Here is a 25,320-nt window from a genome sequence, read left to right as displayed (position 1 = left end):
GAGGGAAGTGACCAAGAAAGCATCTGACAGAAGCAGCATATTTCAGAAAGCGATTAATATCACCATATTGGTTTCAATATCTTCCAAAGAAACAGGCGACGTCAGCAGTTTCTGGGCAGCTGCTGAGCACCAGTTTACTTAACGGTAACCACTGCACTTACTGACCTGCCCGAGCATCCCTACACTGGACAGTGTAGTAGTTTTATGGCTCATAATACAAACATTACAATCTTCACAATTACCATGTAAACTGATGACTTCATCTCTTTGAGTCCACACTTGCCACCGCAGTCAGGGAGTTCCTGCCAGCCAGCCCTGAGCTGGGCTGCCTCACCAGAGGGGACACAGCAGGCTCCTGCACCTGCCAGGCTCCGGCTCACCCACGCCTTGACCCTGCTTCCCTAGCTTCTGACAATCCTGGCTTCCCAACTTCCCAGCTCTGGTTTCCAACTGCTTCTGTACCTGCCTCTACCCTGGTTCTCAGTTTTGCCTTATTTTAATCCTCAATCAGTGGTACAGTGATCATGACTGAGGGGTGACACATAGGTAAGTACACCTGGCTTTATATATTTCTGAAGAGTACTTTACTCAGTTTCTTGGACTTTTAAGAACCTTTCTGGGTTGCAAGTTACCTTCATTTCATTTCACATTATGCAGTGTTACTGTTTTAACTCTTAAGTTTTATTACTTTAATACACTAAAACAACAACAACAAAAAAGGGTGAGAAAAAAGGTAGTATTCCAAAGAAGCTCACATAATGTCAACAATAAATCCTCTTCCTATATGCCATGCATTTGGAGTTTACAGTCCTACTCTCTATCAATACTCATTTTTAAAACCTTGGACAACTCAATTTATACCTAAGAGAAGAATTCCTACACTACCTAACTCAGAACATGGTGAGAATCAAATGAAATGCAAGAGCAATCTATATACTACAGCCTATTTTAGACCCTTATTAATATCGCTTTTTTGTTCAAGCCACTGCTGGCTCTCACCTGAGCTACCGCACCAGCCTCCTAACTGGTCTCCCTCTCTGCTTCCTTCCACCCTTACAGTCTATTCTCACACAGTAGCTGGTCTGATCTCCCTCCACCCTCTCTACCCCCCTTCCCTTTTTCTAAGAATTAACATCATTCCCCTGCATATAATCCTTCAATGGTTTCCCATTACAATGAGACTAAAATTCATATTTTTTTGTCAAGGCCCACTAGGCATACAAGGTCTTAATCCCCCATATTCCTCCTGGCATTCATTCACTCAGCTGCAGCCACCCATCTTTCTGTCCTTGGCACGCATCAAGCATATTCCCTTCTTAGGAACTGCACAGAAGCCTCTTCTCCCACAGCCTCACATGGCTCTCTTAGGACTGCTCGTGGGTCGCTTAAGGAGAGAAGCTGTCTTTAACCACCCCTTGTAAAACTGTCCTCCTCCCCAGCCCATTACACCTTCATTTTCTTTCTTAGTGTTCTCACTACCTGATGTTATTCTTGTGTCGTCAGCCCCCAGGCACCTCTAGAAAGTAAGGACCTGAGTTAGGATACGGGTTTTGTCTTGTCTAACCACTGTTTGTCCTGCCTCTGGAATGGTGCCTAATAATCATGTTTCAGTGTACCCAAAACCAGTTAAGTTTCTCCCAATTTTCCCACATCATCTAAGATTTCTTCTAATGCTGTCTTTTGATGTGTCTGTCACCTAAGACCAGAGTTAATTTCAGATCTCTTAGAGTAGTAGTTTAGTGACTCAGAATCAAAGACACAAGACAGGTTACCAAGAACCACGAAAACCTAAAAGAGGAAATCTAATGTTCAGTGAAAAATCAATGGTAACTTTAATTTGGGAAAAGAACATTTAATGTTAAAATACCTTTACTACAAAATGACTCACCCTATGAATTTAATTAAGTCGTAAGACAAAGTGTACAATCAGAATGCTATAGGGAAGTATCAATACAATGCATCCGTTTTTATCTGTGTCCCCTGAATAAAGCATTAGAATGGGATTATAAAAGATGCTCAACCATAAAGGCTGGTAAATGAATTATGCGCCAACCATTCGATGGCACAGTAAACAGTTGGTAAAAGGCAGGCTGTAGAGCTATGCGCAGTTGCATGGAAATACATCACCCTGGAGCACTCTCTAGGTGTCAGCACAGTTCCAGGAGCTTCATGTCGTTACTTTTGTTTATAACAAAAAGTTACAAAGTGGCACATAAAGAACAATCCCATCTTTGTAAAATAAACACAGTGCTATGTTTATATGCATACAAAAGGTTCAGGAAGAATCAACACCAAAATATTAATAAAAATACTGGATATTCTGAGTGTGAGTGAAAGGCTTTTCTGTGTTTTCTAAATCTTTTACATCAAACGTTTATTAATACTGTCACCAAAAAAAGGAAAGATCTGTTGCTCAGAGGTTTTTCCACATCATATTGCCAATTCCTTCCCTACCCACTCTTCAGGGGGATGGGAGGTAGGGGTCACTTGAGAGAGCACCTTTCACCAGAAAATTAGCAAAGCTCCTAAGGTCAGAACATAAAGGCTGTATGAAAAGTTGATGAATAAACATAAAATCAGATAACAGGACCGTAGCATCTTATTTTCTATTATGACACTACCATCAGTTATATTAGATATACTGTTAAAGACAAAGTAGTAAAAAATTCTTTTGAGTCTATCTGAAATCTATACTACGTTCTTAGGAGTTACTTTTTTGAGATGGCTTGAAGAAATCATGTTCTTCTCCAATGTTTCTGAAGAACAAGACAGAGCATCATTTATGTACGATTTTCTCTAAGTAACCAAATAATTCTTCCCTGTAGAAAAGCCAAAATGTTTTATATCTGAGTAGGTATTTCTCAGTTTCCAGGGAAACTGATACAAAATTGTCTGAAATAAAGACATTAAGAGCAAACTTCCAATGTGCCTGTACTTTATATTTGGTGTTCTGACCTTGTTTCTATGGAAACTTAATTAATAGGCAAATGCTGAAATTGAGGTTTCTCTTATCACTTTATTGAATGCCCCCCCAAAAAAGACAAATTGAAATGAAATTTTAACAATCATGTTAAACATAAAAAAGTAAATTCTGTACTCATGAACTCTATTTTTCCAGGTCCTGATTTAGCACTCCTTCCTTATCATACATAGTCGTATGCTAAATGCTTAGTACCTTACCTGCCCGCTTACCAGCTTCCCCTAATGTCCCTCTGTCCAGGGCATTCTCGGCTTCAATTGGATTTCACCAGAACAAACTCTTTAAATTATATCAACGTGTTTACCTGACTGATAAATTTAGGCTATTTCATGACTTCTACTTTTATTCATATCCATTGCAATGTATGTACAGACAGAGAATGGAGAGGTAAATGTTGCTTCTGAGTTGTGTACAATAAACTGGAATGGCAATAATCAAAACTGGAGTATGCTGAGATAGGCCTAACTTATGGATAAATTATAAAATATAAGGTGCACTCTAAACAGTTTCTTAAGCATCCCAAGAACTGAATTTGGCATATCTACCACCTCCCAAGTCTGTCTCTTCTGTTCAGTAGCTGTGTTACACAGTCATTTCAGATCTCCAAGTCTTGGCTTCTTCATCGGCAACAGAGGGAGAATATATACGGGCCTTATTTGTAGATGGAAGGGCCAAGTGAAATACACAAGAAAATGCATTGTAAATCTGAAAAGAATTCTATAAAGGTCCAATTTTCGTCTCTCATCCTACACTAGCCAACTACTAACTGTTTTTAAAAATCATTTAGAGGCTTACCTTATACCAACAAGCAGAGCAGTTTTCACAAGTACTTACATGCTTTGTGTTTAAAGCTACAATTAATTCACATAATGTGTTCATTCTTTCACAATATCTAACTATTCTGAAAAGGGAGTACTTTCCACTTACAAAGCCACGTCCATCATAAGGGTGAATCCACAGGCTTAATTATACTAACTTTTAAAGAAATTAAATAAACCCAACTAAAATTTAAATAGAAGAGCTGTAAGACATTTCGTCTATGAAATAATGAAATAATCTCTGGCATTTCAATGAAACAAATGGGCCAGTGGGGCTTTAACATCTTTATGATACAATGTTTTATACTTCAAAGAACAGTCTTTATTAAAGTGCCACTATGCTACCCAGAATTTTTTTTTTTAACCTAGAGCCATCCCTTTCCAAAATTCTAGAGGCAAAAATCAAACATTTCCTCTCTTCTCTCTCTCCTCTCCTCCTCGACAACACCCACCCCCAGCCACTTAGTCTTCAGAACTTTTACCTGAACATTGTTAAAGTTGAATAGTATTCTACTGGGCGGGGGGGGGGGGGGGGGCGGAGGAGGGAGCCATGGAGACATTTTTCTGCAGGATGGATGTGGTATGTTAACTCCCAAACCTTTATATCACAAATGACAATCTGAATTTGTTTTTTCTCCTTTGAAACTTCTGTCCAGCAGTCTCAGGAACCACCTCACCCCTCCCTTACAACAGGCAACGTGCAAAAGAAGTCGGTTAAGGCTGTGCAGCTGAAGACATACTTGTGTCAAGGTGGGAATTTAAAAGTAATCAGAACTCCATGGGGTCTCCTTTGGTAAAGAAAAAAAACCCAACAACTATTCTCTGCAGCCGTGGCAGTAACGTTTCACACCGTTCCCAGTTATTTTAAGCCCCTCTCCCACCATTTTCTTTCCTATCGTGTTCAAATTATAGTTAGAAGAGATAAAGTAGCTTCTATCAGGGCGACTGAAAACATTAAAATCCAAAGAATTTTAGTTAAGAACACCACACTGACTCTGTCCATCTCTATTTTGAATTTAAATGACAAATCCTCTAATGTTTGTCTTAATTGTCTCGAGTATCAACTACCTTAACGAACAGAAGTCTATCATCAGGCCCTTACCTAGTTCCTTCGCTTAGGTACCATCTGGATAGGGAGACGGGATGGATACGCCGAAGTTAGAGTATTTAAGTTTTCATTAAGAAAAGAGAGAATACACCAGAAAGTCTCTGCTAAGTCCCACGAGATGTTAAATAGAACCACGAACAGGAAGGGCTGCGGATTGGAGGGTCTCAGGCCGGGCTGGGAAATGGGAACGGGGGAAAGAATTGGGCATTCGGGTAGGGAAGAGGGAAGGAGACTGGCCGGACGCGACTGGTAAAGAATAAGGGGTGGGGACGCCAAGCAGAGCCAGCCTTCGTCCCCGGTGCCCAGCCCTGGGAGAGCCAACTCCGGGCAAGAAGGAGCCCTAGGCGGCGTCTCCCTCCCGGCGGACCCTGGGGGCGGCGGAGGCCAGAGGTAAGCCCGAGAGCAGATGGCGCCTACCCCGCGAGGGGCGAGGCGCGCCAGCCGCTTCTTACCTTCGGGCATCTCCCGGTCGCTGATGTGCTGCAGGTGGTGGCCTTCGCCACCTGCGAAATCCAACTCGGCGGGTTCCACGGTAGCCGCCGCCGGAGCTACTGCCACCGCGTTCCCGGCCGCCGCCTTGTAGACCTCAGACTCACAGTCCGGCTCCGCTGACCCCCTGCGCCAGCCCAACTTGGGGCTGGCATTGGGGCACAGGCAACAAGACAGCGAGTTCCCCATGGGGCGCCTTCACTCCTCGCCGCCGCCGCCTCCGCTCGTCCCCCGACTCCGCCGAGCTCAGAAGCCGCCCCCTCCCCCAACAATGGCGCGGCGGGCACTGGCAGCCCCGGGCTATGCCGGGGCTGTGCCGCACATGCAGACGCGACTTCGCCCGCCACTCTCCTGTCCGCCTAGCCGCCGGGCCCCGGGCAGGGGCGGCAGGGGCAGCCGCACCCCCGCCGCCGCCGCCTCCCCGGAGCCAACTAGTCTGTGAGGGCGGTGACCAGACCGGCTTATTTAAAAGGGGTGGGAACCAGACAAGCGCTGAGACGCGCAGCCACTGCAGGGAGAGAGCGCAGCCGGAGCTCCTCCTCCTTCCGCCACCGCCTGCCCGACTGAAAGTAGCTAGGCTACCGGAATGTGTCCTTCGGTCACCTGGTTACGACGGACCAATCACGACCAGAGTTCCCTCAGAGCGCAGGCATGTGACTCACAATGCCCCGCCCCCGCCCGCGGCTGCCCCGCCCCCCGAGCGGCGCCCCCGGACTCTGGTTTCCATTCATCTCTCGCGCTCCAAGCTTTCCGGTCCTGCGGGAAGCGCCGTGGGAGTTTGTTAATCGAAGCCGTCCTGAGTCAGTGGGCTCTGTAGAAAGCCCCTATTCCTAAAATGCCAGTTCAGTTAGCAACTCGGTTTCACCGGGTCGACAGTTGACTCATTTGATGTATTGCTCAACGAACTTAGTTTCACCCCAATTTTTGACCGTTTTTTATAACTGAATGCTCCTCCGGTCTTGCCTTCCAAAGAGTGTTAGTTTCCGCCTACAGTTTAACCATAGCAACCCCCGGGGCCCTGGTCCTACTCTCAATAAAGAGCTGTGGCTGTGTCTTGAATGAGACTCGAGGACACGTCACCCCTCCACTTCCTCATCAGTAAATTAGGTACCGAACTCCTCCCTCCCACCTCTGAGGCGCTGGGATTCAGCAACTCGCTTTTCTCGCCTGTTTCTCTCTTCCACGGCAGGAGTTTCCAGGTTTCCCTACTTTAGCCAACAACAACGCATAAAGCACGATTTTCTCATACAAACTTGAGAGTCACAAAGTGAAGTACCACGGTCTTGATTTGATGAAGATGATAACGATAGTTAACATTTGGCAAACACTATGCGCCCGCCCCCGTTCCAAGTGAGGTACTCATTTAACCCTCGGGAACAAAATCCTCAGAAACCTTCATTTTACAGATTTTACAGAAGCTAAGTAACATTCCCAAGGTCACATGATTGCTCAGGGGTGTGGCCAGGATTTGATCCCTGATTGTGTGGATCCCCAAAGGCACCTTATTGTGATCATCAGAAAATAAAGGTAGAAGTCAAATTTGGTTGGAAGTGGCATAGTGTATCAGGATTTTCTTTTTTTAAGGAGGAACAATTTTTTGATGTGGATTTTAAAATACTTTCCCTTCATGCAACATTGATTAGTCTCTCCTACATGCCAGGCACCCGTGTGTGAAAAATAGTCCTGCCCTCAGTGACCTCAGGCACGGTGAGAAAACAAAGGCTTAGAAAGCCCAATAGTCTGAGGTCACACTGCTGCAAAGTACTTAAACCTGAAATTCAAACCTAGATCTATTAACCCCAAGTAGATGCTGGGGTAAAGAGCTTGGTTTTCTTCCCAGAAACCTGAGAGCCATTGAATGTTGTGAAGTTAAGGAGTCACTATCAGGTGGTTTGTAGTGAGGTCACGCTTGAGAATAAGTAGGACTGATGGAAGCAACAAAACCCATTAAGAGACTTTATATTCATCTAAGAGAGGAGTGAGGGTTCAAACTAAAGGCAGTGGCAGAGATTGGAGTGGAGGGAAAGGATCTGAGGTCATTTGGGAGGTAGAATAGAAGTGCTCAGTGACTAGATATGGAGCAGGAAGGGGAAAAGAGAAGCAAAAATGGCTGCTAGGGTTCTGGCTTAGGGAACTATGTAGAGTGTGGTTACTTTTTCTTAGATAGTGCAGGAAAAGGAAGAGGTTTGGGAAGGAAGATCATTTTGGGTTCTCTTAAGCGGAACACGGAAATGGAGCTCTCTGGTTGAAAGTAAGCCTCTGCAGGCTAAGTCCATTTTGTGATATCCCAACTTATGTTTTCAAAAATAACACATTAAATCAATTTAAAAATGTGATTGGGGAAATTCCCTAATGTTGACAGCTAAGAATATCACATTTTTCATGGAGCAACTTGGAATCTATGGTTTTAGTAAATGAGGCATCCTATGTAAAATAAAACTGGTAAATGAGAGCTCTACCCACCACCAGAGCCTCCCATCAAGCCTCTTAGATAGCCTCAACCACCAGAGGGCAGACAGCAGAAGCAAGAAAAACTACAATCCTGCAGCCTGTGGACCAAGAAACACAGTTAGAGAAAGATAGACAAGATGAAAAGGCAGAGGGCTATGTACCAGATGAAGGAACAAGAAAAAACCCCAGAAAAACAACTAAATGAAATGGAGATAGGCAACCTTCCAGAGAAAGAATTCAGAATAATGATAGTGAAGATGATCCAGGACCTCGGAATAAGAATGGAGGCAAAGATTGAGAAGATGCAAGAAATGATTAACAAAGACCTAGAAGAATTAAAGAACAAACAAACAGAGATGACCAATACAATAACTGAAAACTACACTAGAAGGAATCAATAGCAGAATAACTGAGGCAGAAGAACGGATAAGTGACCTGGAAGACAGAATGGTGGAATTCACTGCTGCGGAACAGACTAAAGAAAAAAGAATGAAAAGAAGTGAAGACAGCCTAAGAGACCTCTGGGACAACATTAAACGCAACAACATTCGCATTATAGGGGTCCCAGAAGGAGAAGAGAGAGAGAAAGGACCAGAGAAAATATTTGAAGAGATTATAGTCGAAAACTTCCCTAACATGGGAAAGGAAATAGCCACCCACGTCCAGGAAGCGCAGAGAGTCCCATACAGAATAAACCCAAGGAGAAACACGCCGAGACACATAGTAATCAAAGTGGCAAAAATTAAAGACGAAGAAAAATTATTGAAAGCAGCAAGGGAAAAACGACAAATAACATACAAGGGAACTCCCATAAGGTTAACAGCTGATTTCTCAGCAGAAACTCTGCAAGCCAGAAGGGAGTGGCATGATATACTTCAAGTGATGAAAGGGAAGAACCTACAACCAAGATTACTCTACCCGGCAAGGATCTCATTTAGATTTGATGGAGAAATCAAAAGCTTTACAGACAAGCAAAAGCTAAAAGAATTCAGCACCTCCAAACCAGCTCTACAACAAATGCTAAAGGAACTTCTCTAAGTGGGAAACACAAGAGAAGAAACGGACCTACAAAAACAAACCCAAAACAATTAAGAAAATGGTCATAGGAACATACATATCGATAATTACCTTAAACGTGAATGGATTAAATGCCCCAACCAAAAGACATAGACTGGCTGAATGGATACAAAAACAAGACCCATATATATGCTGTCTACAAGAGACCCACTTTAGACCTACGGACACATACAGACTGAAAGTGAGGGGATGGAAAAAGATATTCCATGCAAATGGAAATCAAAAGAAAGCTGGAGTAGCTATACTCATATCAGATAAAATAGACTTTAAAATAAAGAATGTTACAAGAGACAAGGAAGGACACTACATAATGATCAAGGGATCAATCCAAGAAAAAGATCTAGCAATTATAAATATACGTGCACCCAACATACAAGCACCTCAATACATAAGGCAACTGCTAATAGCTATAAAAGAGGAAATCGACAGTGACACAATAATAGTGGGAGACTTTAACACCTCACTTACACCCATGGACAGATCATCCAGACAGAAAATTAATAAGGAAATACAAGCTTTAAATGACACAATAGACCAGAGAGATTTAATTGATATATATAGGACATTCCATCCAAAAACAGCAGATTACACGTTCTTCTCAAGTGCGCACGGAACATTCTCCAGGATAGATCACATCTTGGGTCACAAATCAAGCCTCAGTAAATTTAAGAAAATTGAAATCATATCAAGCATCTTTTCTGACCACAACGCTATGAGATTAGAAATGAATTACAGGGAAAAAAATGTAAAAAAGACAAACACATGGAGGCTAAACAATACGTTACTAAATAACCAAGAGATCACTGAAGAAATCAAAGAGGAAATCAAAAAATACCTAGAGACAAATGACAATGAAAACACGACGACCCAAAACCTATGGGATGCAGCAAAAGCGGTTCTAAGAGGGAAGTTTATAGCTATACAAGCCTACCTAAAGAAACAAGAAAAATCTCAAGTAAACAATCTAACCTTACACCTAAAGAAACTAGAGAAAGAAGAACAAACAAAACCCAAAGTTAGCAGAAGGAAAGAAATCATAAAGATCAGAGCGGAAATAAATGAAATAGAAACAAAGAAAACAATAGCAAAGATCAATAAAACTAAAAGTTGGTTATTTGAGAAGATAAACAAAATTGATAAGCCATTAGCCAGACTCATCAAGAAAAAGAGGGAGAGGACTCAAATCAATAAAATCAGAAATGAAAAAGGAGAAGTTACAACAGACACCGCAGAAATACAAAGCATCCTAAGAGACTACTACAAGCAACTTTATGCCAATAAAATGGACAACCTGGAAGAAATGGACAAATTCTTAGAAAGGTATAACCTTCCAAGACTGAATCAGGAAGAAACAGAAAATATGAACAGACCAATCACAAGTAATGAAATTGAAACTGTGATTAAAAATCTTCCAACAAACAAAAGTCCAGGACCAGATGGCTTCACAGGTGAATTCTATCAAACATTTAGAGAAGAGCTAACACCCATCCTTCTCAAACTCTTCCAAAAAATTGCAGAGGAAGGAACACTCCCAAACTCATTCTATGAGGCCACCATCACCCTGATACCAAAACCAGACAAAGACACTACAAAAAAAGAAAATTACAGACCAATATCACTGATGAATATAGATGCAAAAATCCTCAACAAAATACTAGCAAACAGAATCCAACAACACATTAAAAGGATCATACACCACGATCAAGTGGGATTTATCCCAGGGATGCAAGGATTCTTCAATATACGCAAATCAATCAATGTGATACACCATATTAACAAATTGAAGAATAAAAACCATATGATCATCTCAATAGATGCAGAAAAAGCTTTTGACAAAATTCAACACCCATTTCTGATAAAAACTCTCCAGAAAGTGGGCATAGAGGGAACCTACCTCAACATAATAAAGGCCATATATGACAAACCCACAGCAAACATCATTCTCAATGGTGAAAAACTGAAAGCATTTCTTCTAAGATCAGGAACGAGACAAGGATGTCCACTCTCACCACTATTATTCAACATAGTTCTGGAAGTCCTAGCCACGGCAATCAGAGAAGAAAAAGAAATAAAAGGAATACAAATTGGAAAAGAAGAAGTAAAACTGTCACTGTTTGCAGATGACATGATACTATACATAGAGAATCCTAAAACTGCCACCAGAAAACTGCTAGAGCTAATTAATGAATATGGTAAAGTTGCAGGATACAAAATTAATGCACAGAAATCTCTTGCATTCCTATACACTAATAATGAAAAATCTGAAAGAGAAATTATGGAAACACTCCCATTTACCATTGCAACCAAAAGAATAAAATACCTAGGAATAAACCTACCTAGGGAGACAAAAGACCTGTATGCAGAAAACTATAAGACACTGATGAAAGAAATTAAAGATGATACCAACAGATGGAGAGATATACCATGTTCTTGGATTGGAAGAATCAACATTGTGAAAATGAGTATACTACCCAAAGCAATCTACAGATTCAATGCAATCCCTATCAAATTACCAATGGCATTTTTTACGGAGCTAGAACAAATCATCTTAAAATTTGTATGGAGACACAAAAGACCCCGAATAGCCAAAGCAGTCTGGAGGCAAAAAAATGGAGCTGGAGGAATCAAACTCCCTGACTTCAGACTATACTACAAAGCTACAGTAATCAAGACAATATGGTACTGGCACCAAAACAGAAACATAGATCAATGGAACAAGATAGAAAGCCCAGAGATTAACCCACGCACCTATGGTCAACTAATCTATGACAAAGGAGGCAAAGATATACAATGGAGAAAAGACAGTCTCTTCAATAAGTGGTCCTGGGAAAACTGGACAGCTACCTGTAAAAGAATGAAATTATAATACTCCCTAACACCATACACAAAAATAAACTCAAAATGGATTAGAGACCTAAATATAAGACTGGACACTATAAAACTCTTAGAGGAAAACATAGGAAGAACACTCTTTGACATAAATCACAGCAAAATCTTTTTTGATCCACCTCCTAGAGTAATGGAAATAAAAACAAAAATAAACAAGTGGGACCTAATGAAACTTCAAAGCTTTTGCACAGCAAAGGGAACCATAAACAAGACGAAAAGACAACCCTCAGAATGGGAGAAAATATTTGCAAATGAATCAACGGACAAAGGATTAATCTCCAAAATATATAAACAGTTCATTCAGCTCAATATCAAAGAAACAAACACCCCAATCCAAAAATGGGCAGAAGACCTAAATAGACATTTCTCCAAAGAAGACATACAGACGGCCACGAAGCACATGAAAAGCTGCTCAACATCACTAATTATTAGAGAAATGCAAATCAAAATTACAATGAGGTATCACCTCACTCCTGTTAGAATGGGCATCATCAGAAAATCTACAAACAACAAATGCTGGAGAGGGTGTGGAGAAAAGGGAACCCTCTTGCACTGTTGGTGGGAATGTAAACTGATACAGCCACTATGGAGAACAATATGGAGGTTCCTTAAAAAACTAAAAATAGAATTACCATATGACCCAGCAATCCCACTACTGGGCATATACCCAGAGAAAACCATAATTCAAAAAGACACATGCACCCGAATGTTCATTGCAGCACTATTTACAATAGCCAGGTCATGGAAGCAACCTAAATGCCCATCAACAGACGAATGGATAAAGAAGTTGTGGTACATATATACAATGGAATATTACTCAGCCATAAAAAGGAACGAAATTGAGTCATTTGTTGAGACGTGGATGGATCTAGAGACTGTCATACAGAGTGAAGTCAGTCAGAAAGAGAAAAACAAATATCGTATATTAATGCATGTATGTGGAACCTAGAAAAATGGTACAGATGAGCCAGTTTGCAGGGCAGAAGTTGAGACACAGATGTAGAGAATGGAAATATGGACACCAAGGGGGGAAAACTGCAGTGAGGTGGGGATGGTGGTGTGCTGAATTGGGCGATTGGGATTGACATGTATACACTGATGTGTATAAAATTGATGCCTAATAAGAACCTGCAGTATAAAAAAACAAACAAAACAACTAATACTAAACTTTCATTGGGTTATTTGTATGGAAATATGTTAATATAAATGTTTCAGACGTTGCATGAAATTTCTAAAAATCTTATATTTGTATTTGTATGGAAATATGTATGGAAATATGTCAATATAAATGTTTCAGACATTACATGAAATTTCTAAAAATCTTATATTTGTATGGAAATATGTATGGAAATATGTTAATATAAATGTTTCAGACATTACATGAAATTTCTAAAAATCTTATATGCTCTGGTATAATGTTATAAGTAATAATCCTAGTTATTACTTTAAAATGTATATCTCAGAAATAACTAATTTTCTTGTCAACTGCATTATTATGAACTTTCATCAAATCTTTAACCGTGGTCATTTTTAAGTCTTTTGTCATTTACAGACAGTTCTGGGTGTACTCTGATGATTTTGCAAATATGTTCCTATAAAAGGGTTTCATCTTCAAGAAATTCATGGAAAAGACTCTGACAAGTACAGGTTTCTGGTAACTGACTGTACTGCTGAACTGAATGAATAAGCATTTTCAGAACTCTAATGAAAAACTGATGAACTCATAAAAGTGCTAACAAAAGATCAAGATGAAAAAAAAAATTAATTACATGGGACTGAGTGAACTGATGAGGATGAGTATAATTTTTGTGACTTTCTGTCTGAATTAATTTAAAAAAAAAATCCCACAAGGACTCAGAGGCAAAGAATATACAAATCAATTTTCACTGCAAAGTAAAGGAGCTGTTACAGTGGAGGATTACTGGACTGAATGTCAATATTATGACATAGTATGAGTGTGTTTCATGTTTGGTAACTGCAATCATTGTTGCTTTTGTTGTGGTCATCCATGTACAATGCTTGGTGTCAGTCTATTTATCTCTTGTAAAAAAAAAAAAACTGTTAACAGAGTTGGCTCTGTTGGATGTTGGTATTGGCAAAATCATTGGTAAGTTTTGCCACTTCCATTTGTGTGAGCTGCACAATGGCACCAACATTGTTACACGTGTTTTGTTAGTTCATGCTGATCCTTACAGGGTTTCAAATTTCTTTTCATTTGGAGAAAGAAATGTAAGCAAGTGAGTTACTCTACCTACGTCTTGAATCTTTTTTGCCTGGCTGGGTAGTTCCAGTATTAAATACACAGCAGAAAATGGGGGTCTGTAATTTCTCTGTCTAGAAAATTGCCAAAGATCAGACAGCCATCTTGGCCTATCCAGGCACAGGCATAAAAGCTGGAAAAATCTATTGAGAAGTATCAAGCCTCAAAGAAATATCAACCAAGGAAGCTGTTATTTTTCTTTTCAACTGAGAAAGATTATAAAAACTTAATTTTCACCTAGCTTTGAAGATGACTTTGTGATTAAAATGACTTAGGCATCCCCCAAAGGTACCAAATATCGAAATTCCATCTACTGTTGGACAGTTCTTCATCTGGCAGCCCAAATTTCCAAATAAAATCTATCAAAGACCAAAGAGCATTCCTAGGACTCCTGACATCCTAATGAGGTATTTGTCCCTCTTTCTGTGCATCACAATAGTCTCTGTGTGCCATATCCTGCTCCAGTGATCTGCAGGGTAACAAGGTACAAGAGACATCCTTTGGTAGAATGGAGAAGGCTGCATTACCCAGGGGAAATGTAACCAGCACAGGGACTCCTGTGATGTTGTTTAGTCTTGTGCCTGTGTTTTTTGATGTAATATGATTGGCTCTTGTTAGTTTAGTCAATTAAGGATTGGAAAGGTGGAACTTAAATCATAAATGATTTTGTAGTCTGTATCTTTTTACTTAATAAGTCATCCAAAGAGATAATAAATACCCTGTTTGTGAAATTATACCATTTCTATTGTCATGGAGGCCTAACTCCAACAGAGAAGGTGTGCCAGCCCCTAAACACTGCAGCCAAAGTTCTAAGGAAACCCATCCAAAGCAGAAGGATGAAGACACACTGATGATAATACTGACCAGGTTCCTGGATCCGGGAAGCCCTGGCTGTCCTGGAGGGCCGGGTGGGCCTGGAATGGCCACAGCTAAGACAAAGCAGAAAAGAGAAGTTACAAAAAAGCATACTCTCTGCAAAATGCCTCCGAGGTTCAGCTGGTCACTGAGGGGAGCGTTCACCACCCCACTCACGGTGCTTAAAAGTGTTGCACCTCGTAACCGAATCTTAGGAACTCTGTGCCCAGCATATGACTCAGCCACATTAACTGGTTTGGGGGAGAACTGAGATTCTTGACTGTAGCCCTGGATGAAGTCATGCCTAAGACTTTCCAGTTTTATAAGTGAATAAATTCCTGTTGTTTCAATTGTTTGTATAAAAAAAAAAAAAAAAAGAACAGAGCTGGGAGCTCGATTGGCACTGCCTGCGGGGGAGGAGCGCCGCCGCCGCCGCCGCCGCCTTCGCCGCCGCGAGCTGGGAGCTCGATTGGCGCTGCCTGCGGGGGAGGAGCGCCGCCGCCGCGGCGAGCTGGGAGCTCGATTGGCGCTGCCTGCGGGGGAGGAGCGCCGCCGCCGCCGCCGCCGCGAGCTGGGAGCTTGATTGGCGCTGCCTGCGGGGGAGGAGCGCCGCCGCCGCCGCCGCCGCCCCCGCCCCCGCCGTCGCAGTCGTCGTGAGTGAGGAAGCGCCTCGGTCACTCCTGCTGAGGGCCCTCGCCGACGCCTGGGTTTACCCGCCGCCCCGCCAGCTCCGCTCGTTTCCCGTCCCCCGCGGCCCGGCGCGGGGCAGGCCTGCCGGGGCCGTGGAGGACGAGGTGGTCCGCACTGCCAAGAAGATGGACAAGATGGTGCAGAAGAAAAACGCGGTGAGCGCGGCGGGCGGCGCGGGCCGGAGGGAGGCCGGGCGGCGGGCGGGGGCCAGTCGGCCTGAGGGTGCTCCCGTCCCGCGGTGAGCGCGGCGGGTGCCGCGTGACGGCGGCGAGGCCCGCGCTCTGGGGAGGGGTTCCTGGGGAGGGGGGAGCTTCGTGTCCCGCGGCCGCGTCCCGGGCAGGGGTTCTGGGGGGCGTCCTGTCCCGCAGCTGCGTCCCGGGCAGGGGTTCTGGGGGGCGTCCTGTCCCGCGGCCGCGTCCCGGGGAGGGGGTCCTGGGGGGGGGGTCCCGGGGAGGGCGTCCGGTCCCGCGGCCACCGGCGCTGGGACCCGCTCTGGGCGCCCGAGGCCCCTCGTGATTAGCACAGCCCGGTAAACTCCATCGAGGCGTCCTCCTCATTATTTTAAACGTGACGGTGGTAAAGCCTCGCTGGTTTAGCTGAAGAGTGCAGAGAGCCCTCCCTGTTGGAAAGAATTCGTTGTCTTTCCCGGGCTCATTGGCTAGCAGCGAGAAGACAACATCAAACAGAGGTTTGTGATCAGTTTTAGACATGAAACTGTTCAAGCAAAACGTGAATTTCCTGGATCTTATTTTTGAGGAAGGCTGAACATTCCCTTGATTGTCTCAACTCCCCTGCATGTTTGCTTAGCAATTAAAAAAGGTGAACTATGCCAGTGTACTTGGCAAGTTGCTAAACTTTTTTGAAAAAGTGGATCTTGTTAGGCCGCGGAGTGCGGGGAGCTGTGTTTAAGGCACTGCCGCCGACGAGGCTGTGCTGCCGGCTGGATTTGGACACATGTCGTTGCTGGTCCTCTCAGTGGTTTACGGTTGCTACCGGTGGCGTTTTCTGTTACTGATAACGTGTGCACGTGAACGTGTTCTCTTGTGGTTTGTATGAGGTGCTCCAGTTTCTGCATTTCTGTCCACCTGTGTGGGCCACTCTCAGTCCCTTGCTTCCGAGTCGTCTATATTTTCAGCTAAACTTCTGAAATTCTAAGTCAAACGAATGTGAAGGAGAGAGGGGCTGCTCTGATTTGCACAGCACTTTGGAGTTACAAAGCGTTTGTGCAGAATTCTTTGGGGACTCACGACAGCTGTGTTGCATTCATTTTACAGAATAAGAAACTGAGTCAGACCAAGCAGTTCACCTCCTTAAATGAAGTGTGCGTTGTGGCTTAAGCCAGGACCCGAGTTTTCTGCTGGGCAGCATGCAGAAGTAGTGTTAACACCGAATTCTTAAGACTTCAGACTTGGTGTGCGCCTCTTTTCCTTTAACAGGTGCATTGCCCGGCGTGTAATTTCATACCCTGTTCATCTGGATTTGCAATTTTGGCTTTTTAAAGGATTTCCTGTTTGTTTTCTGTTCCAGACGTTGCCTGTGCCATTTATTTTTTCTGTTGATACAGGCCTTTGATTCCTCACTGCAAGTGATGAGCTCTGTATACTTGATTGGCTGAACGTTTCTGTTATTCTGTTTAAACTGGCAAGTTTTTTTTCTTTGCCTAGAGAACCCTAGACTCCCCTAGTAGAAGCTGGCTCCTAGGGAAAAAGGCCGTTTCTTGGGTAATTTTTTTCTCGAACTCAGGCTATAAAATGTGTACCTTTTAATCATCTAGTGCACTAGGTGTTTTTGTTTGTTTCCTTTCCTTGAAATAGACGTTTCCTAGAAATGAGGAATTCCTTAGTGAGCAAGTATGGAGAAGACCAGTTTGTATTTATCTGCAGTTCTCAAATTATAAACACATAATGCGTCAGCAGGAGAATGAGGATAAGCTCCACAGATAATCCTCAAGTCTCATTTTTCTTTTCAAATCTTATATTTCTAATAGTACAGAACTTTACCAGTATAAAAACTTGCCACCCCCCCCCCCAAAAAAAAGAACAGAACTGCAGGAAAGAACAAAGAGCACTTAAAGTGTGTGTGTGTGTTTAATATATACATGTACATATACCCAGGTACATACACCTTTATATTTATATGTTATTTTGTAAATAAATGACAATAATAATGTCTTGTGGAGATGTAGAACAGAAGTATACAACAAAAGCACAAACAGCAGGAGGGGGCAAATGGAGTTAAACTGTTAAACCTCCAATGGATGGTTCCATGGAGGAGGCAGAGAGGGGGATGGGATCCTCGAAGAGCTGCTGAAGACCTTGCATTTTTTGCAGATCTCTTTAGAATGCTACTTGCATATTGTGCTCTCACTGAATGCACCTGGCTGAGCTATGGCACATTAGCACGGTAAACATTTGTCAGATTTGCCCTAGTCAGAAAATTTTCTATACCTGCCGTCCTGCTTGGCACTTAAAATAATTTTTTTTTTTTTAACCTCTCTATGATATAGGGATGATGGGTGAAGAAGGCAGGCTGCAGGGTAATATGTAGTATGTATGATCCCATTTTGATACAGTAAACAGAAAGTATTAAATGCATGCCTGTTTGTATGAGCAGTGAGTTTGCATGGTTATCTCAAGAGGGAGGGAATGGGACGGGTAGAGAAAGAGGTTGACCACAGACTATTGTTTTACTTGTTACAAGAGGCATGTGTTGCCTTCATTTCTGATTAAACTTTTTGTTTACAGATTATTGTAGGTTTACATGCAGTTGTAAGAAATAATAGTGAGATAGCTCCTGTGTGTCCTTTACCCAGTTTTCCCCAATGGTAACATCTTACAGAACCATAGTATACTGTCACAACCTGGGTATTGCCATTGACACAGTCAAGATACAGAACATTTCCATCCCACAGGATCTCTCCTGATGCCATTTTATAGCCACTGCTGCTCCCCCACTCCCCACCAAATCATAATGATCTGATAGTGCAGTGGATAAAGTTGCAATAAAGTTTTTGTGCAGATGATCAAGGGAAAATACCCCCTGGGGAAGATGGCCCATCTCCCACTCCCCCGGCCCTATCTGTCCCTGGCAACCTGTCATTTCAAGAATGTTATGTGGGACTTCCCTGGTGGCGCAGCGGTTAAGAATCTGCCTGCCATTGCAGGGGACATGGGTTCGATCCCTTGTCCGGGAAGATCCCACATGCCGCGGAGCAACTAAGCCCATGCGCCACAACGACTGAGCCTGCGCTCTAGAGCCCGGGAGCCGCAACTACTGAGCCCACGTGCCACAAGTACTGAACCCGCGTGCCTAGAGCCCGTGCTCTGCAACAAGAGAAGCCACCGCAGCGAGAAGCCCGCGCACTGCAACAAAGAGTAGCCCCCGCTCGCCGCAACTAGAGAAAGCCCACACGCAGCAACGAAGACCCAACGCAGCCAAAAATAAAATAAATTAACTAATTAATTAAAAAAAAAAGAATGTTATGTGAATAAAATCATATAGTGTGTAACCTTTTTTTTTTTCTTAAGTAAAAAAAATTTTTTTTTGGCTGCGCTGCCGGTTATGCGATCTTAGTTCCCCGACCAAGGATTGAACCCAGCCCAGGTAGTGAAAGTGCTGAGTGCTGAACACTGGACCGCCAGGGAATTCCCAGTATGTAACCTTTTGGATTGGCCTTTTTCACTCAATGTAATTCCCTGGAGAGTCATCCAAATTGCATGAATCAATAGTGCTCCTTTTTAAAAAAAAAAAAAAAAAATTATTTATTTATTTATTTATTTGGCTGTGCGGGTCTTTAGTTGCAGCATGTGGGATCTAGTTCCCTGACCAGGGATGGAACCTGGGCCCCCTGCATTGAGAGTGCAGAGTCTTAACCGCTGGAACACCGGAGAGGTCCCAGTGCCGCTTTCTTTTTAATTGCTGAGTAGTATTCCATGGTTTGGCTATATACTTCAGTTTGTTTAATCACTTGCCCATTGAAGAACATCTGAGTTTTTTTCCCATTTCTTGACTATTACTGATAGAGATGCTGTGGACATTTGTGTACCTTTTTTTGTGCGAACATGCGTTCTCTGGGATAAATGCCGTATGGTATGTGTTGCTTTTTTTTTTTTTTTTTTTTGGCTACGCTGTGCCACATGTGGGATCTTGGTTCCCCAATCAGGGATCGAGCCCGTGCCCCCTGCATTGGGAGCTTGGAGTCTTAACCACTGGACTGCCAGGGAAATTCCTGTATTGCTCCCCCCGCCCCACTTTATTGATTGATTGATTGATTGGTTGATTGGCTGTATTGGGTCTTAGTTGCGGCACGCGCGGGACCTTCGTTAAGGCATGTGGGATCTTTTTTGTCGTTGCGGCGCACGGGCTCTTCATCGCAGCATGAGAGCTTCTCTCTAGTTGTGGCGTGCGGGTTTTCTCTCTCTAGTTGTGGCACGTGGGCTCTGTAGTTGTGGCGTGCAGGCTCCAGAGCGCGTGGGCTCTGTAGTTTGCTGCACGTGGGCTACCTCATTGAGGTGTGCGAGCTCAGTAGTTTGGCGCGAGGGCTTAGTTGCCCCGCGGCATGTGGGATCTTAGTTCCCCGACGGGGAATCGGACCCGCTTCCCCTGCATTGCAGGACGGATTCTTTACCACTGAACCACCAGGGAAGTCCCTGTATTGCTTTTTTAAATTAAAAAAAAAAAAGAAAGGAAAAGCAATTAGAGGTAAAGCAACTAATTATATGATTGCCTTTCAAAGTACATCTTCAAACCCTACATTCTTGGTGTACATAAGTTATTTATGTTGATTTCTGGTGTTTAGCTCTAGCAACAAGGCAATAATAATAACGCTGTAGTTTTCCTTGTTTCTTTCAACTGATGATCTGTGTATTTATTACAAATAATAATTAACACTCACAAGCTACCAGGAGGCAAGTAATGGTTAGCGCTGGTGTGGTTAACTCCTTTATAGATAGGGAGGTTGAGGCATGGGTATTGTGGAATTTGCCATGTTGAGGCATGGGTATTGTGGAATTTGCCTAAGGTTATAGCACTGTGTTCTGACTCAGAATCATTCAGATTTATTCCTTCTCTTTCTGTCTCCTGAATTAACGCTTTGTAATTTTGACCTAGGTGTGAGGACACGAAAAGGGTTTTTTTTCTGTATCTGAGACTTAGTGCTTGTTTTATAGAAGCAATATAGTATAGTGGTTATAGTATACACTTTAGCATCTGATTTTTTTTTCTTAAGTCTTTAATGAATTTATTACAATATTGCTTCTGTTTAATGTTTTGCACATGCCGGAAAGGTAATAGGCCTTGGCCCCTGGGCCTGGGCTTCGTCTCTTGTGCTGTCTCCTGTCCCTGTTGCCCCCGCGCGCTGGCCCGTCCGCGCTGTGCCAGGGGGTATTGGTCGTCTCGCGGCTCAGATCACAGTAGCTGAAAGGGACAGTGTGTGATGTTCTGATTTCTGCCCATCGTTTTCAAAGGGAGGCTCTGGCCATTGCTCCTCGGGTAAAATGCAGAGGGAGTGCTTTTTAAGATGGGACTGTCAGTGTTGGGGACACTCCTTAATTAACAAAACGGAATCCCCTTCAGTTCCTCCAGCTGTGTTGTTTTGGCACAGAAAATGTGAGTAATAGGAACTGGAACTAAGTTGGAGTGAAAAAACGCACCGGTCCCGCCGAATTTTCCATCGAAACAGTTGATTTGTGTTGTCTCCAGGAATTCTAAAGGGCGTACCGTTGCTTCCTAACCGGTGTCATTTGGGAGATCTACCTCTGTACGTTCAAATGATTAATTTTGAGACTTTGCTCATGTGTGCAGTAAACCCTTGAATTCCCTACGACCTTCCTTTCCTCCATCTCATACCCCATTAAGCCCGCTTCAGTTTATCTCCTGCATTTCTTTGGAATCTGTCAGCTCTTCCTCAACATCCTAATACTGAACTTGCCTGTCTGTTGCGACTAGGTCCTAACTAGTGTCCATATATCTTGTTTCCTTCCAATCCATTCTTCACACAAGAAAGCTTCAAAGCAAGTTGGAACATTGCTCATAAACATCGCTCACAAACATTGTTTGGAGAATAGAAAACACAGTGTTGGCCTTGAAGACTCTGCGTGGTCTAGAATCCTCTCTGCTCCTCTAGCCCCATCTTGTGCCACTTTTGCCCTCACTTTCTATGCTTCAGATACACTGAATTAACCTTAGTTCTCACTCATCTGACAGAAGTCAGTTCAGATATTATTTTTCACTGTGATTCCTCGCATTAAGGAATTTGATTATCAGGTTTTGTATGAGGACTAAAACTAAACTGGGAAGTGGAAGAATTGAGTTTCAACTGTTTCAGTCAACACGCATGTATTAATGATACCTACGTATTGAACACCGGGCTAGGTTTCATGAGGGATACAGAAGTTCTGGCCATCTCTGGTTTTGGATATCCCTTATTTGTTGAGACCTTTGCGTTGTTTGGTTGCCTTTTGTCTGTTTTCCAGATGGGAAAACAGGAACAAGGGAAGTATAGGTTATTACTAGGTGGGGTTGAACAAGTGGAGCAGCAAACTGCCAAGCAGAAAGAAGAGAGATGTACTCTAGAGGGATATGATTTCCATTTTCAAGGCGCCTGCATCCTGTGCAGGGAGACAGCCTAACATAAAATGTGCCTAACAACAAATATATTGACTTCTTACTAAAAATCTCCAGTTCATGTAACCAAGGGGTTTATAACTTCTCCTTTAAAAGTGATATTCCTGGGACTTCCCTGGTGGTCCAGTGGTGAAGACTCTGCGCTTCCAATGCAGCAGGCGTGGGTTCAATCCCTGGCTGGGGAGCGAAGATCCCACATGCTGCGCAGCCAAAGAAATGTTTTTCGAAAGTTATATTCCTGTATTATTGAATTTAGTGGTTTAGATTTTGTTTTAATGTTAAGAAGATTACAGTTTATTTACCAGGAACAAACAAAACATAATGTAAAAATAGTTTCCCAGAAACGATTTCCATCATTCTCTTCTTCCCTTTCTCCCGCAGACTGGTGTTTCATCTTGACAAGTTCTCTGTCAGTCCATAGGAAAGCTGTCTGGCTTGGAGGTTGCAATCCCAGGGAATTTTTCATCAGCGGGGAAGTCTCCATCACTACAGAGGAATCAAGGGAGAAGTCAGTCCCTGGTAAGTGAGATGCTCCCCCTAAACACCAACACAGCAGTCGTGTACCTTTCAAGGGGTTCAGGGGCAAGATGGGCAAGGCATTTCTGCTAACTCTTCTTAAGGATCATGGACAGTGCCCTATGCTACGAGGTAAGCGGTGACTGTTGTAATTCTTACTGGTGATCATTTCATGTCACTGATTCTTGGCTTTCTTTGTATTTCATAGGACTGTTGTAAGTCCAATACAAAATGAGTCTTATTTTTAAAAAACTGAAATGTTTTACAAAGCCTAGCATTCTCATATAGAGTCCTTTCAATTCTCCCCACTTTCCTGAGAGGCTAAGAACACTTCACACCATGAACTAGGAGAGGGGGTAGAGCCCTTTCTGATGAAATATATCAACAAAGACAAGAGTCTTAGCCTGCTTGCTCTCTGGACAGGATCTCAGACCACAAGGTCTTAAATCCTGGTATAAATTAAGGAAGTGAGGACAGTTCAACTGGCACTCTCACAACAAGAGTTCTGAAACACCTTCCAAAGAGACTATAGCAGTAGATGAGGGAAGGGAGTGCTACAGTGTGGTATAGTACAGGGGGAATGATCGGCTACAGCAGTGAAAAATGTGGTACCTATTGGTGTGCTCTCGGGGTTCTTGTACATGTAGCATAGATGACCTTTACAGTGGCCCTCCCACCTTCCCTCCTGCATTAGATGTTCTTTTTTTTTTAATTTATGTTTATTTATTTATTTATTGTTTGAACTTATTTATTCTACGTATTTATTCTTTTGGCTGCACTGGGTCTTCATTGCTGTGCACGGGCTTTCTCTAGTTACGGCTAGCGGGGGCTACTCTTGGTTGCGGTGTGCGGGCTTCTCATCGCGGTGGCTTCTCTTGTAGCGGAGCATGGGCTGTAGGCACGTGGGCTTCGGTAGTTGAGGCTCACGGGCTCTAGAATGCAGGCTCAGTTGTTGTGGCACATGCGCTTAGTTGCTGCACGGCATGTGGGATCTTCCCAGACCAGGGCTCGAACCCGTGTCCCCTGCATTGGCAGGCGCCACCAGGGAAGCCCTAGGTGTTCTTATATAGAGTCTAAAAACAGAGAGCACTGAGAGAAGGTAGTGGTTATTAAAGGCTCAGGATCTAAATTCTACCTGTCTCTACACCACTTCCCAGCTGTCGATTTGACCCCATTTTTGAACGCTGACCTCATTCTTCAACTTTCTCTGCCGTTTGTATACTCACCTTGAAAACTTGTTTCTGTGATGCGTTGAGCAGACACAGGGTGGCCGATTGCAGAGGTGGAAGCTGGTGGTCGGATATTTGTGGGCTGAATCTCCTTCAGTCCCATTCCCATTTCTGGTTACACAGAGGCCCTACTTCCTGTGTATGACGCAGAGCCATAGGATTGCGGGCAGGAGCCAAGTTCTCCATACAGTAAAGACCCCAGTGTGCCTTGGTTATAGTAATATACCTGGCTTCCTTCCTGGTAGGGAAGTGACAGGCGGCTATGCCCCTGATTTGTTCGTGGGCCTCCTGATCCAGCAGTTCCCTTGGCTCTGCCCCTGTCGTCAGCTGCCCCTAGGATAACTGTGAGCCCTAGCCACTTCTCTGGTAGATTTCCCTATTCCCCCACTATAATCACACCTGAATAAGGCAACTCAAACCTTTCAGAGATGTGTCCTGAACCTCTTGTTTTCTGAAATACCTATCTGGTGGTTGTGAGACTTAAGGACAACGTCCCCAAGAGACTTTTTCTATTTCTCCTAGTAAACCTAGACTCATCTTTTGTCACCTTCAACTCTACTCAAATTGTGTTCTTTCAACCCAGACCTCTGACCCTGCTTTTTACTTCTGCCATTTCATCCTCACTCCTGCTTCCTTTCCTAAATCCATACCTCTCTGTTGGCCTTCCTAGCCCTGGGCCAAGTTCCTTCCTCTTTCCTCAGTTTTTAGAAAGATAGAGAAGATGAAAAAGCAGAGGGCTATGTACCAGATGAAGGAACAAGAAAAAACCCCAGAAAAACAACTAAATGAAGTGGAGATAGGCAACCTTCCAGAAAAAGAATTCAGAATAATGATAGTGAAGATGATCCAGGACCTCGGAATAAGAATGGAGGCAAAGATTGAGAAGATGCAAGAAATGATTAACAAAGACCTAGAAGAATTAAAGAACAAACAAACAGAGATGACCAATACAATAACTGAAATGAAAACGACACTAGAAGGAATCAGTAGCAGAATAACTGAGGCAGAAGAACGGATAAGTGACCTGGAAGACAGAATGGTGGAATTCACTGCTGTGGAACAGACTAAAGAAAAAAGAATGAAAAGAAGTGAAGACAGCCTAAGAGACCTCTGGGACAACATTAAACGCAACAACATTCGCATTATAGGGGTCCCAGAAGGAGAAGAGAGAGAGAGAAAGGACCAGAGAAAATATTTGAAGAGATTATAGTCGAAAACTTCCCTAACATGGGAAAGGAAATAGCCACCCACGTCCAGGAAGCGCAGAGAGTCCCATACAGGATAAACCCAAGGAGAAACACGCTGAGACACATAGTAATCAAAGTGGCAAAAAT

The 25,320-nt window shown here is 43.2% G+C and overlaps 1 protein-coding gene across 1 annotated transcript in view; it reads right to left on the bottom strand.

The window, feature by feature from the left end:
* Positions 1–15,275, bottom strand: part of LOC130707523 (cyclin-Y-like protein 1) — a 101,995-nt gene extending 86,720 nt beyond the window's left edge. The window contains exon 1 of the mRNA XM_057542486.1: positions 14,937–15,275. Coding sequence (XP_057398469.1) covers positions 14,937–15,039 — 103 coding nt within the window. The 5' untranslated portion in view covers positions 15,040–15,275. The remainder of the gene's footprint in view (positions 1–14,936) is intronic.
* Between the last annotated feature and the right edge of the window lie 10,045 nt (positions 15,276–25,320).

The sequence above is a fragment of the Balaenoptera acutorostrata genome, chromosome 3 (genome assembly GCF_949987535.1).
Source record: "Balaenoptera acutorostrata chromosome 3, mBalAcu1.1, whole genome shotgun sequence".
Taxonomy (NCBI): Eukaryota; Metazoa; Chordata; class Mammalia; order Artiodactyla; family Balaenopteridae; genus Balaenoptera; species Balaenoptera acutorostrata.
Note: the sequence above shows the minus strand (reverse complement) of the source record. Positions and strands in the feature narration are given on the sequence as shown.